Here is a 14,594-nt window from a genome sequence, read left to right as displayed (position 1 = left end):
CCCCCAAAGTAGTGAAAAGTTTCCTGAGCCAGCACTAGATATCCGGTTCCTGTGAGGAGCTCAAAATGATGTAGAGTTGGATCATCCCGACTGTCTTTCATCAGCTCAAAACATCAAAAAGAATCTCCAATTGCAATGAGATATGATTGCCTACCTTTCATCGAGATCACAAAAGTCCAGATGGAAAAAAAAATAAGTTAGGTTAGAAGTTATCAACCTTAGTTGACGTAGTCGGTGAATTGAAGTCCAAGAGAGGGATGTAAGAAGAGGCGGCATCTATTCTTGAAACAATGTCGGACGTACCTAAAAATCTTTTGAAGAGGAGACAACTCGGAAATAATGAAAAGGGATGTCGTAGCAGCTATTCACCCAAACTTCGAGTATTCACTTTGACATTGTCATTTTACTTAACTAAAGCCTATAATTATGTAAGGAAGACGAATGTTAACTTTTGCTTACATAGTCTCAGTAGAATTAGAAACTGGTATTCTAATGTAGATAGTGACCTGAGATTTACTCAATCTTTCTTTGATATCCTACAATCTAAGGCCAATAAAGCCCATGAATCTAAAGAAGACATTCTTGTTAATTTGACCTTCGATGAAATGTCAATATTCAAAAAATCAATGAAATGGGAAAGGCTTTAATGGATATGTCAACATGGGGCTTAACGAGGAATAAATTTGTGAAACTGAGGTTTTGTATTCATGGTTGTTTCTATAAGCTCGAATTGGAATGTTCCAGCGTCTCATTTTTTTCATTCATAGATTGACTGTATCCGAAAAAACTAATCTTGTAAAAGAATGTCTTAGAAGATTCCATTCTATTTATATAAATGTGGCCTATTTTAACTTTGGACGGCCCTTGTAATCACTAAGCAATGTTAACAGAATTGGAAGGAAATTTGGAACCAGGAGAGACATTTCAGACCTATTTATTTCCCCACAGTGAATCGTCACCAAAAAGTATTTATGCTACTAGACACATGCCATTTTATAAAGTACATTTGCATCCACGAAAGTTATGGTGGATAAATACGGTAGAAGAGTTAAATGGAAGTACCTACAAGAATTGGAAAAACTTCAAACGTCAGAAGGACTACCAGCTCCAAATAAACAAAGAAAAAAGCAAATTAACTTCCATAATATGAAAATGAAGGTATGTGAAAAATGTTAACATTTTTTAAATGAAAAAATTGTTATCAATTAATTTGTTTATTTCAATAGGTAAACTTGGCTACTCAACTCATTAGTTCATCTTTAGTAGATGGGATCGAGTTATGTAATAAGGATCTTCAATTACCGGAGTTTAGCAACTCTGAAGGAACATTCAAGTTTCTTAGAAGATTTGATAGACTTAGTGATTTTACAGACAACAGAAATCCATTAGCAAAAGGATTCAAATCTTCTCTGAGAATTGGAAAAGAAGACTATTGGAAACCAAGCATTCAAGATATGTTTTTATATATTTCTTAATTGAAGGATGAATTTGGAAAATCTTTGGTAAAAACGCGTAAAAAACTCCTTTTGTTGGATTTATGGCATTAATTACTTCAATTTGCGGCATATTTGACTCTCTAGTTAAATCTGTAAGAATGAAGTATCTTCTAACTTACAAACTATCTCAGGTAGATATTTATACATATTACCTAGTGTATGTGAATTCTACTTTAATATCGTTCCAATTTTTAATTCGTTTTCAGGATCATATAGTTATTATTTTGTGCCATAAGGTATCATATAGGAAACGATAATAATCCAACATGTCCCATTTTTTCATACATATATATGTGGCTATAAATTTAGGCATCATGTCTTTGACAGCGGTGGTAATTGCACAAGGCTGGATATACAGCGGCGCTTTTCACTACCGCAAAGAACAAGAGGAAACCATCAGAAGTTTTCCGATTCCTTGATGATGAAGATTTGTCATTGATCAAGAAGTATGGCCTTAAAAAAAAATATTTGATAATTAGTGATCATGACTACTTTGATGTGCCTCCTTTCGTTCTAAAAACCAAGACAACATTCATTTAAAACGCTAGTACCAACTACGTATAACAAAAATGAAATGACAATTCAAAGATATTTAAGGATATTGAACCGCACACTTTCGAATACTCACCTTTAAATAACCACGTTCTAAAATTTAAAATTATAAAAATCGTTTGCATCATGAAGCAAACTACATCTTGGAATAATTCAAAACAGATCTTATTCGGAAGCCCCATTCAAAGCAAATCCTTTTTTAAGAATCAGTGATTCAAAAGCTTTAAATATCTTCTATTAAAGTCATTAAGAAAAATTATGCTTAAACGTAATAAAAATACCTCTGATCAAAATGAAGTTTATATAGAATCTTTTTCTAGATAAATATATTAATATACATGGATATAGATATTTACATAAAATGGTTGCCGGCAGCCGAAAGGCGATTCTCCTTTTTATTATATATGTTGAGTATCCAGTTATTATATAGGTCGGTGACCAATAGTCAAGACTATGAATACTAAAACAACAGGGAAGGGAATGTTGGTTATGGTAATTACAAAATTAGATCTAAATAAAAGAGAGAAATCAAAAAGAAGAGATTAAAGTGTGTATTGTATTTGTATGTAGTCAGTGTGTGTAGTATAAATTAATATCTTAAGGGTTGGGTCCTTCAATATACTGATTAATTGGATGGATATCTTGGTATATGGACCTACGTCCACCAATTGTTCCTTTGAATTAATATGTTTTCATATGGATATCCTAGCCAGTCGCCTCCAGTCTTGAGCTTCATATTCAGGGATATCATCTTTTTATGAAGAGGTTCACATGTCTTACTCAGTGTATTTCACCTCCAATTATGGAAGGCACATTCATATTAAGGATGACGTTTAGCATTAAGATCTGTGATAATGGCTTCCAACTTTGTGAAAAATCGCTGAGTGCTCAAAAACATCAGTCGGAGTTCATCCTTCATCCACGGTTGCTTAATTAAAACTTAGAGTGATTCCTCCAACAGTCAATTACACTTCGTCTTCTATTATAAGGAATATTTTTTTGATTCGAGTTATTTCGTGTCCTTGAAAAAGAAATTTATCATCTCTATCACACTGGTCTGATAGTAATTCCATTTCTGTGACTGAATTCCTACTGTACGCTCTGTACAGACTATTAATTACTTTTCATCCTAGACACTTCAAGCCTCACTTTCGAGTTCCTTACTACTTATGAGTCATTTGTGTCATTGGAAAATATGAATGTCATTGCAATTTCAAAACTTAGTGAGTATGGACTACTAAATTGTTTATCATCTTATTGAAATGTTAACATTGTGAAGACATAGGATCTCCACAAAAATAAATTAATTATATATTTTAACTAAATGAATACTAGTTTTTTATTGTGGTTCCAATATTCCTTGACAAAACTATTAAGAGCATTAAAGATACTCTTCCCTTTGAGCATAAATTATTTATTTTATATTCAATCCCCATTAATGTTTTTGATTCCTTGGATATAATTTTTATGAATTAAATAAAATTTTTAGACATACAATCTAACATTTTTCTTCCAATAAGAGGCTTTGTTTCCAGAATGTCAAAAGTATGAGGGGCATTTGCTATCATTTTTATACAAATTTTTAGGAATATATATTTTTTTTTTTGCATGTTCTTAGGCAGTGGTGTCTTTTAAAGTTGACTTATTCTTTAAAATATACAAAAATATTTTAAATGCAAAAGTGGAAATTTAAGTTATTATTTCAGATGGACGAGTAAGTCTAACCCAATCAATTTGATGGATAAAAGTCTGACGTTTTTCACCACTTTCATATTTACAATAAATGATTTGCGAACTTATTCGGCAATTATTAAAAAATCTTTATTGAAATAAAAAGCTTATAGAAAAATACAGGTACAAAATTATCCATGCTTAGTCTATGAAAAGATAAATAATTAAGAGATATTCATATTTTATCATTGAAACATCCGTTAGACAAAGAAAAATCATCAAAACTTACCAGTTTGACTATCATAATTAAAAATGGTGCGTCATAACAACTAGGATGAATTATTATTTCAGGGACGTATATATTTATACGTAATTATAATTGGTTTTTGATTATACAGATGTCATAACTATTGTCATACCTCGCCCCCACCCCAAAAAAGTATATAAATGTGTCACAAAATCCGCCTGTTTAAAATTGCTTCCTACAGCCCATGGCGTGTGTGCCCATGAATGACGGAGAGGAGTACAGATGAATTGTGAGGCAGTTATAAGGGTAAGTCTCTATTGGACTCATAGACTATAATTTATATTAACTCAAAAAGGGATGAAGACCTAAGGAGCCGTGGTTTAACCTGATAAAAGTCGGTTATTTGGAAACACTGGCCATAAAAGATACTAAGACGTCATGACGTAAAAATTATTTTTAAAGAAGAGCGTATACATATGTAATATATTATCATGAAAAGAAGAACGGGATCAGCTGGTTAAGAACATGTCTCGCCAACTGAAAATCTGTGATTGATGATGAAGATGGCCAAGTTTGTAAATGCCTTGTTCACAAGTTTTGCTAAAATTATTTTTTATGTTAATATTGAAAATAAAAATATATTGAAGTACTTCTAAAGCAACTTCTCGAGTCCACGTTTTGCTGCTCTAGTATATATATATTTATAAGTCTGTTTTTGGTGCTATCACTCATGGATTTTCTTCCTCTTTTTGCATAGCTTCAATTCTCTCATATGAGAGAGCGGGACTTCTATTTATAAGATGATCTGCACTCTGAGTCTCTTCCTTGCAGATATTGCTGAGTGCACTTGTGTTCTTCCATTTACTGAGAGGGTCGAGGAATGGTCCATGTCCTGTGTAGGCTTGAACAAGTAGCTTCAGGCATTCACGTCGAAGCTTAACTGGTTTTGATCTTGGCTCTTTCATCATCACATGTATGTGCTTTATGCTCTGATTGTTTTTAAAACAACTACGCCACATTTTGTAAAAGAAGTCATCAAGTGTTTTCTTAATATAACTGGGAGATACACCAACATATTCACGTTGCACTTTTTGCAAGATAGTCAGCGAATTTATTACATTTGATGCCATTGTGACCTCTGCACCATTCAATGAATATTTCTTTATCTTTTTTGAGAGATTGATGGTTTCTTTACAATTTTTGAGTTCATCACTTGCGGTAAGTGGATTAATCAGAGTAGCAACTGCTGACTGAGAGCCAGTTCGGATCATAACTTTATTCGATATTTTTTCTTGTTTTAAAAGGTCGCCTACCGATTGGTTTATGGTGAAAACCTCAACTTGGAAGACGGATGCTTCTATATTCAAAGATGTCATGGAGTGATGATTTACAACATTTACCCTGGTAATTGCCCATCCAGCCCCTGTCTTGCCTTCTTCATCCTTTGATCCATGTGTACATGATTATGTCCGGATTATCAAGCTTAGAGTTATCCATCCAAATTAGTTTTCCTTCTATGTAATCACTGGGTTTGTTTAGGGGAGCTGGTTGAGTATTTTGTCACAGGAGAAACGGTGTCAACGACGTTTTGGAAGGTTGCCAATGCCGTCCCAGGTATCCCGTAAGAAGTGTCTTGTTCTCCATCTTGCTTTTGTTGCCTGTTCTATTATATGAAGATCGAGAGGGACTATTCCCATAACTGATTCCATCCCCGCTGTCGGCGTGGACCGAAGTGAGTGGGTCATTGGAAGAAGTGCTTTTCTTTGAATGCCATTTAAAAACTTTACGGCACTTCTTTTTTTTTTGCTATAATAGCATTGCCCCATATAAGGCTCCCGTAAGAAATTATTGATCTTATAATCACTTCATAGAGCCATAAAACTTTGTCTGAGAGTAAACCCCACTTTTGACCAATTACTGTTTTGTCCATGTTCCACAGACGACCGCATTTAGCAGCTTTTTGTTGGAGTTGTTCTGTCCAAATAAGTCCTTGATCAAATATAACACCAAGGTATTTCATTTGTGATGAAAAATGTATGAGTTTTCCACCCATTTATAGTCGGGGAAGTATTTAGAACGCAGTTTATATGCCTTTGAGAAAACAACTGATTTAGTTTTGTCTGGGTTAAAGGTCAAACCATGTGGATGCTTTCCACTCATTAGTAGAAGGATATCATTAGCATAGCCAATAGACTTGACTGCATTATTATTAAATTTTACAAGTAGGGTATCCATGATCATGTTCCATATCATAGGTGAAAGCACACCTCCTTGGAGACTACCCCGTGTTGAGTTTATGCTAACTTTTTCTCCCTTAAGTTCAGCTGTCGCTGTTTGCTTTTTAAGGAGTTCTCTGTACCAGGATCTGATACTATCTGGTATTCCCATTTTTTTCGTTGCACATTTCGCTAAGTTGAATTGAATACAGTCAAATGCACCAGTAGAATCAAAACTCACTGCGAGTGTACATTGATTTTGATAGATCGATTTCACAATGGTATCCGTAACCTATGACAACGCCATTTCTGTTGATAAACTCTTTGTATAAGCATGTTGTGAGGAGAATATTGGAATTACTTCTTCAACTATCTATTGAACGATTCTCTCACGACCTTTAAGAAAGAAGTTAGACAAAGTAATTGGTCTGAATGATTTTGACAAGCTGCAGTCATGTTTACCCGGTTTTGGAAAAAATACAACCTTCATTTCTCTCCAGCGTAGGGGGGGTAGCCTGTATTGACAATCGCTTTGTATTGAATTATGTTATCTCCTTCTTGATGTAGGATAATTGGCTTTAGTCCGTCTAATCATGAGTTCTTGTAAGCCCCGAAGGACCTAAATGATTCTCGTACTTTGTTGTCGTCCACAAAGTCAATATTGAAGGTGGTGGATCGCAATGGGTTTACGTTTATTGAATTGATTTTGCATCCCCGGAAATGGGTCTCCATGAGTATTTCAAGAGATTCAGTTGGCAATTGAGTATATTCCTATTCTGTTCTAAGTAAGCCAATTGAAATCCTCCAGAGATTTTCGTAAGGAAACCTGCGAAAGGAAAGAGCTCGTGAAACAACTATTAGAAGTAAGTAATGTCTATGAAACCTGTATGGACTCGGAAACTGGGACTGATAATTAATGGCTCATGGCAATTTTTAGTAGGGTCAGTAAGTCCTAACAAGAGCCTTTAACCAAGACACAAGGCACTTATATTCACGTATAAGAATTAGAAAAGGAGTCCAGTATGAGGAAGTAAATGGGCCATTGTGTTTGGAACGGAAATGCTTGAAAAGAGACACTCTAAAATCCAAGTAAGAAGAATTAAAGAATTTCAATGGAGGATACTCAAAAGAGGATGTAACCACTACCCTCATCTTACCAAGCATTAATTATCGAGACTTTAAATAGTTAGTTTCCAAGAAACTTCTTTTAGTCTTTTTAAATAACACTGTCCAATAGCAAAAATGGTACAAGAACAACATCAGCTCTATTTCATATAAGTTGATCCCCTGATTCAAAATATAGCCTTATTTTTTCTCTCATAGCCTCATGGCCTTTATATAAAGGCCATATATTTTTTTATTATTATTTGCTATTTTTAAGGCTCAAAGCTGTTTGTGTATAGAAGATAGGGATAAATTAGACAAATATATTTTAAAGCTGAATGCTAAAAAAGTTTAAAACCATTTTAAAATGTCTACATCAAACTTTTAATTCGAGTTATCTTTGTTTAAAGTGGAAAATAGGTGCTTTTTATGCAGAGGCTCATAGCTTTTAGACGAATAAGTTCAAAAAGTTTAAAAGTATCTCATTTGATAGCTGAAAGTACGAAATTTGATTGGAAAAAAAGAGCTTGCCCAAAAAAGCTTTATATTGTTGTAATTTGAGATAAGGCCAGGACACTATTTCAAGGATGAAACTCATTTTTGAATTGATCTCTTAATAAAAGTATCTTAATATGTATTGGGACGCCCCAGCTAGAAGAGATAGAAACCAAGAGAGAGAAGAAGAAAAGAGATAGAAACCAAGAGAGAGAAGAAGAAAAATCGGGGGGTGAAGTTATAAAAAAAAGTGAAATGCAATCTATTAGATCCAGAGAGTGTAATTCCGAATTCGGTATCGGCGTTCATCAATGGAGAAAAGTGCATGTGCAGGAATGAATACCTGCTAAACTGTCCCTGTCCAGTAGGATTTGCTCCGAGGACTCCCTTGAATGTCCGTCTTTTTGAATCACTTCTTCACTACGCGTATGCAACAAGTCATATTGTGTTCATGGAGCCAGAAATAAGGATGTAGGAAATCCTGTCATAATTTATGGATGTCTAGATGATGGATGCTTATTGTCCAGAATAAAAAGTTATTCTTTGTAATCTTCATTCCATTATTTGCCTAATGGACTTGATTTATTTTGATGTATCACCTGTGTCTCAAATATTAATTAATATATTTTTAACCATTGACAAATGTGTAATAGTGTAATGTTTCATGCCATTGAGTTAAGAATGTGTTTCATATGTTGTGGATTAATGTAAATTTTGATTTATATGAAATAGTTTCAATGAAAATAAAGATATATTATACCATTTTTTATAACATTAAGCCTCATGACTCAATCTGTATTAATAAACCCAGAAGATAGCAACTCTTTGGTTCAAGCGAAAATGTTCCTCTGATACAGAATTTGCTCTTTTCCAAAATCTACAGAAAGTTTTATTTTTAAAAAACCTGCAAAATGAAATAAGTAAATTTCTTATTGATTTTAAGCCTATTTATTTAATATATTTTTAGTTTAATTTCATCAACAGTGTGATTGTTGAAACTAAGGTATTAAACGAGTTTATTATATCATAATAAGTAATTGGATCTTTGTTTTTGTGGAATATTCGTATCAACACGTTTCGACGAGTCAATTTTATCTAAGATGAATGTGGAGAAAAATAAATATAGTACTAAACTCACTCATGAGCACATACATTAGATAATGAGGATTGCAAATATCAGTCATTAGACTAATAATATGTAAATATATATTTAAACGTCAATGACTTATAACGTTTACATTATTTGTATTCCAATTAAATTAAAGCCAATTAGTAATGCCTACGAGATGATTTCTTAAGTTCATTTCCCCAAATATTTTAGAGAACCTTGAGATGAACCCTACTAATCTATACCTCTATTGCCTAGTTTTATTTTATATTATTAAATGTATTAAAAATATGTTAGTATATCGTTATACATTCGTCTTTCTGTGTTGAAGATTAAGATAAACTATTCCAATGGGAGGAATAATATATTTTTTATCTAATATACGATCTTTTTAGTCCCTAATCGCTCAAAAAAGAAGTATAATTGTACAAATTTAGATTTATCATAGGGATTTTTAGTACATTTTTGCTTTATTATTTTCAAATATCAGTGTTGATCGTTGGCATAAAGTAATTTGGATGTAAGTGTTAAGTCTTTTTTTATTTATAAAGCTATGTACATGTCCAGGCAATGGTTGATAACCTAACATATACATTATTAGCCGATAGACTTTCGAAAACTTATTAAGTATTAATGATCTATCTTAAAATGATTTATATGTACCTATGCAGTATTACATAGCATGACATATTCGGAGCTAACCTCCCCCCCCCCACCCCAATAGAGTCGTGTAGACACCCTTACAAAATTAAATAATCAATATTTGCTTATTTAAAAAAAAATAAAAAAATCCGAATCGGTAAATACCTATCCAATTTTGTCTTAGTAAGAGAACGCTGTACCAACTCAAACATGTATATTTTTTACATTATATATTCCATCAGATCAAACCACTTTGATCAAAAGTCTAACTATACCATTTTATAAAAAGATCATAGTAATCTTTATTTTTAAGATTATAACTATTTTTGATTACTTTACAGATGTAATATGAAAACTTTATTAACTTAGTCCATTATAAGTACATCCAATATATTAAAAATTAACAATATATATAGGCACATTAAATAACTAAATACCCATCCCGCTAATGTTGAGTAATAAGTCTCCAGATGTTTTAATTATGATTACGCCATTTCCATCAACTTCATTTGATGTACTAACAAGTTCTCCAAAAGCTAATCTGCCATTATCTAAATTCCAACGCAGTCCGGTAGTTGAAATAGAATCAACAGGTGTACCGATTGGTATGAGACCCACATAGGTCTTGTTTTTAGTTGGAATATACTCAATTTTATATTTACCAGGAGTTAAGAGCCAAGAAATTGAATTTGAATTCACTAAATATATTGAAGAATCTGAGCCAAGAATGGTTTTTGCATGGAAGAGTGTTTCTATATTACCAAATATCTGGTCGAGCCTTCCAGAATGTTGAACATGTACAAAAAAGGACTTGAGATCTTGTCGTCGCTTCTTAACTTCAATTAAACATTTCGTAAAATCCGTGAAGTCTTGATCAGGAGTATGAACAATGGAACTAATTCCTCTAGATTTGTAGTAAGACAAAGTTTCCTGAGTAACAGAGTCAAAATCCCCACTTATAAGATCAGGGTCAGGGGCATCTTTCAATTCACCTACGAATTCCTTCCATCTATCTGTTCCTCCATCTACTGTGGCTCGAAACAAAGCCTTCTTCCAAAAGGAATATATTTTTTCATCCACAGGATCGATGGGTGTGTTCAAAATAATAGCAGCGTAAGGCTCTCGGTCCAATATTTTGGATAAATTCCAAGATAAGTTGTTGGTCTCCATATTATTATTATCCTGCGTACTCTATTAATTGTACTACTTGAAAGAGAAAATGACAATCAACACTATGTCTATGTACGTCAATGTCCTTGCATATTATGGAAGCTACTGTATATAAGAACTCTGCCCTTGTTTAATCAATAATTTTAATATAGATAAAGTTGATGCCTTCACCTCAAATTTAAATATTCATGAAATTAAATATTTTTTTCCTTTTTTTTTCATGAAAGAATCAAATATAAGTATGTATAGCAAGTCACTTTGCAATAAATACTTCTTCAAACGACTGTAAAAATATGAACTGTCGCATTTGAATTATAGAATATTTAGAAAAAATATGGGAAGGATGTCTAACGAAATATATTAATTAATCTAGTACATATAATTTATGAAACGAGATATTTCAAGTTTGAGACATCAATCCTTTCATGAGGAGTTTGTCCATTTTTTCTTTGTAGTTTTTGACCTTATTCCGAAGAACTTGAAGTTTCTCTTGAGCGGCTTTATTTTGAGGCTCAAGCTCTAATACTTTCTTCAAGTCTCTTTTAGCTTCATTGAAATCATTTTTCTCAACAAAGGCCACGCCACGTCGATAAAAAAGTTTCACATTTCGAGTCAATGCTGTTGAATAATTTGGAAACAATTTCTCATTTTTTATTTGCACATAGTTTCCTGTTTGATTCAGACAAAAAAAAATTCTAGTTTATAAATTTTTTGGGTGTAATTGGGTTGAAAAAAGTTATGAGTAGGTGGTTATTACTGAATGATTATTTTTGAAATCATGTTAGAAGGGGAACTGATTTGTAAAATTTGTTTGGATACAATCTGTGTAATAGTTAGAGTTCATATTTTTCTTATGAAAATAAGAGCGCAGGGAGAAGGCGGGAGTTAGATATATGGTAAAACTGAATTAAGAGTTCCTTTTCATTCCACTAATCAACGTTCAGAGAACACTGATTAAGGAAAAACATGGGGGTCATCAAAATTTATAGGTACAGATTAAACATTTTTTACAAAGCGATAATTTTTCCATAATGAAAATAAAAACTCCTTGATTTTGGGGGAGGGCTACATCCCTTCCAGCCCGCGCCTGCTCACGCCACCCTTAAAAGGAAAGAGAAACGGTGACAACTGATAACAAAATACTTTGTAAAACATTTCTTTTATCAGGGAGGCAACGTGTTCCATCTCAATTATTGTAAAAGACATTATATTCCATCATAGCATATCACTTTCTACAGAAGAACTTTTGATCATATCTCGATTTGTACCCTTTCTGAAAATGAAATGAGATACTTTTAAACTTTTTGAATTTATTGGTCTTGAAGCTATGAGCCTCTGCATAAAAAGCACCTATTTTCCACTTTAAACAAAGATAACTCGAATTAAAAGTTTCAACACAGAGGGCTTAAAACATCTTTGAACCTTAAAAATACCCTAAATAATAAAAATGTATGGCTTTTATCGAAAGGCCACGAGGCTATGAAAAAAAAACAGAAGCGTGGAATTTCTTTGCTGTCTCACCTTCATAAATAGCCAACTATATTCTTTGTTTCTATTCTCCTCCATTCAGCCCTACAGTGGGCACCCATTGCTGGTAAATATACATAAAATAAACTTATTATTTAAATATTTATATAAAGCTGTTGACAACTTTTGGGCTAAGCCCCTCCCCCCTTAGTGATGAAAACTAGCAACACTATAAAAATATGATAAGGAGGTTTCTTTTGAATAATTATTATTTTTTTAAATCTATAAACAAGAGGTTGGATAAAGTAATCCATTGGGAAATCTCAAGTCACTAACATCTCACTGAATACTTAACAAATTAACTCCATTTTTTTTTTTTTTTATGTTCCTTTAATTGGTTTAGATGGAGTTGGACTGATTAAGTATAAGTAAGCATTATAGTAAATATTATATTATCCGCCATAAATAAATATACATATTTTCACGAAACAAAAAGGGGTTCCTAGTTTAAAATAGGTAATACATAAATTTCAATATAAAATCAATGAATATCAAAAAGTTACTCGGAGGTTGTAGCATAAAGTATGACATTGAAAGATTTTTGTTGTTGGTGATCTGAACAATGTTTCTTTATATTTCCGAAGTTGTTACCATAATTATTTAGTTTTCGAGAAGAAACAATCTGAATATATAATAATGACTAGTGTGTGTGCTCATGATTGACAGAAAGTAACACTAAGTAGCTATTTATGGAGTAATAAGTTTAAGTCCTTATAAGATTAATGAGCCTCCACAAAAGAATGATAATTAGGGCATCCTCATACTTGACCCCCTTCCCCCAGAGATAGAAATGCATGGGTTGAGGTATGGGCTGATTACAGGCCAAAAATCTGTGCTCAAAAAGTGAGGACATTTTGTGGCTAAGACATACTACACTTTTTTGGCCTTGTGGTTCGGTACACTGTCTTGTTGGAAGGTGTTATTTCTTCTTTCGGCAACTCCATCCATCCATCCAGAGAATGATCACCTCCACCCCCAATTTCAGGAACACATTCACCTTTACTATTTCGCTCTTCATAAAGAAGTGTGTGGGGGGAAGTCCCCCTCACTGGAGATGACAGGATCATGGTTCCAGCTTTTTTTGAATAATTTTTAATTACATAAAGAATGTATCGTAATAAAGGCCGAAGAAAAAAGAAGGTTCTAGCTGGTTTCTTCATCTTCATGATGGTGTGGGCCTCAGAAGGGTCTGAATAGATCTACGTGTCGTTGGATGAACGGTCAACCTTAAAAATTTTCTCGTTTGTAAAAAATCTCAAGAATCCTTCAGTTGATATCCTCAAGTTGAAAGTTTTGTTGCCTCTGAATACCCTGGTGGCCTTATTGTCCTCAGTGAGGAAATGTGCTCCGATCCTAGAGAGATATCCCAGGTCGACATTGATGGCTCTCTTGATAGTCGTCTTGCTTCCATTCCTGGTCCTTGCGAGCTTGGCAATGGGGATGGTCAGATTTGCATAGATTGACTTTTTGAGCCTTACCACGAGCCTAGAGGATCATTATTATTATTTATTTTTTTCGTTCTTATTTTGTGATGTTTCCTGTGGGTCTTCCCCTCGGCGTCAAATTCATCAAAAATCCAGTAAACTGTACTCTTCGAGTACTTGAGACGTTTGATAATGTCATGCAGAGTGATTCCTGCATAAAACGGTTCTTCTGGTCTGCTCCAACTCAAACTCTCGAATGATTTTTTTTTTTTAAATTATTGTTTACTAACAATACACGTGGCAAAGGAAAATAATAAAATAATTATCACACAACCGATAGAAGCCGAGGTATGAGCGTTTGAAATTATTCCCAATTTATCTGCACCACCCTTTAAACACAAACACCACTACATATCTAGCAATGATATAGGCAGGAATTACTCGAATGTCGATCCTCAATTCTACTCTGTGTCCAACAAGGACTTACTCTTACATTTCCTCAGCGTTACTCTCCTTCGTTCACAATAAAACGCATTCATATTTACACTTTATGGTTTATACGTAAGATATATGTTATCTCCTCAATAATGAAAGAATAATCAGAACAACTTTAGAAAATAAAAATAAAATATTGACGTAGCATAATGGACACTCGGCATTTTTTTTTCACGAACTCAATTTGCTTAGGTTCGCAACCATGTCGTACATAGAGAAGGAAATGTACTTTATGTTTGTGGACTTCAAAAAAGATCCCTAGATCAGATGGAGTAATTGTAATACTATTTTTGAAAAAAAAATTAATAAATGAAATTCAATTTTGGATTTTTTTCCCCAAAAATTTTAATATATTTATTTATATTCAACGAAGCCCTCCCCCCCTCAAAAAATGTAATCCTGCGGACGCCCCTGCTTGTTGTCTTAAAATGTGAAATGGCTATGTAC

At 33.3% G+C, this 14,594-nt stretch overlaps 1 protein-coding gene across 1 annotated transcript; it reads right to left on the bottom strand.

The window, feature by feature from the left end:
- Window positions 1–9,960: 9,960 nt before the first annotated feature.
- Window positions 9,961–10,777, bottom strand: LOC121125777 (thiamine pyrophosphokinase 1-like). Its single transcript, XM_040721033.2, has one exon. The coding sequence runs from the start codon at window positions 10,699–10,701 to the stop codon at window positions 9,961–9,963; it is 741 nt and encodes a 246-aa protein (XP_040576967.1). The 5' UTR covers window positions 10,702–10,777.
- Between the last annotated feature and the right edge of the window lie 3,817 nt (window positions 10,778–14,594).

The sequence above is a fragment of the Lepeophtheirus salmonis genome, chromosome 1, assembly GCF_016086655.4.
Source record: "Lepeophtheirus salmonis chromosome 1, UVic_Lsal_1.4, whole genome shotgun sequence".
NCBI lineage: Eukaryota > Metazoa > Arthropoda > Copepoda > Siphonostomatoida > Caligidae > Lepeophtheirus > Lepeophtheirus salmonis.
This window is presented reverse-complemented; position numbering and strand designations above follow the sequence as displayed.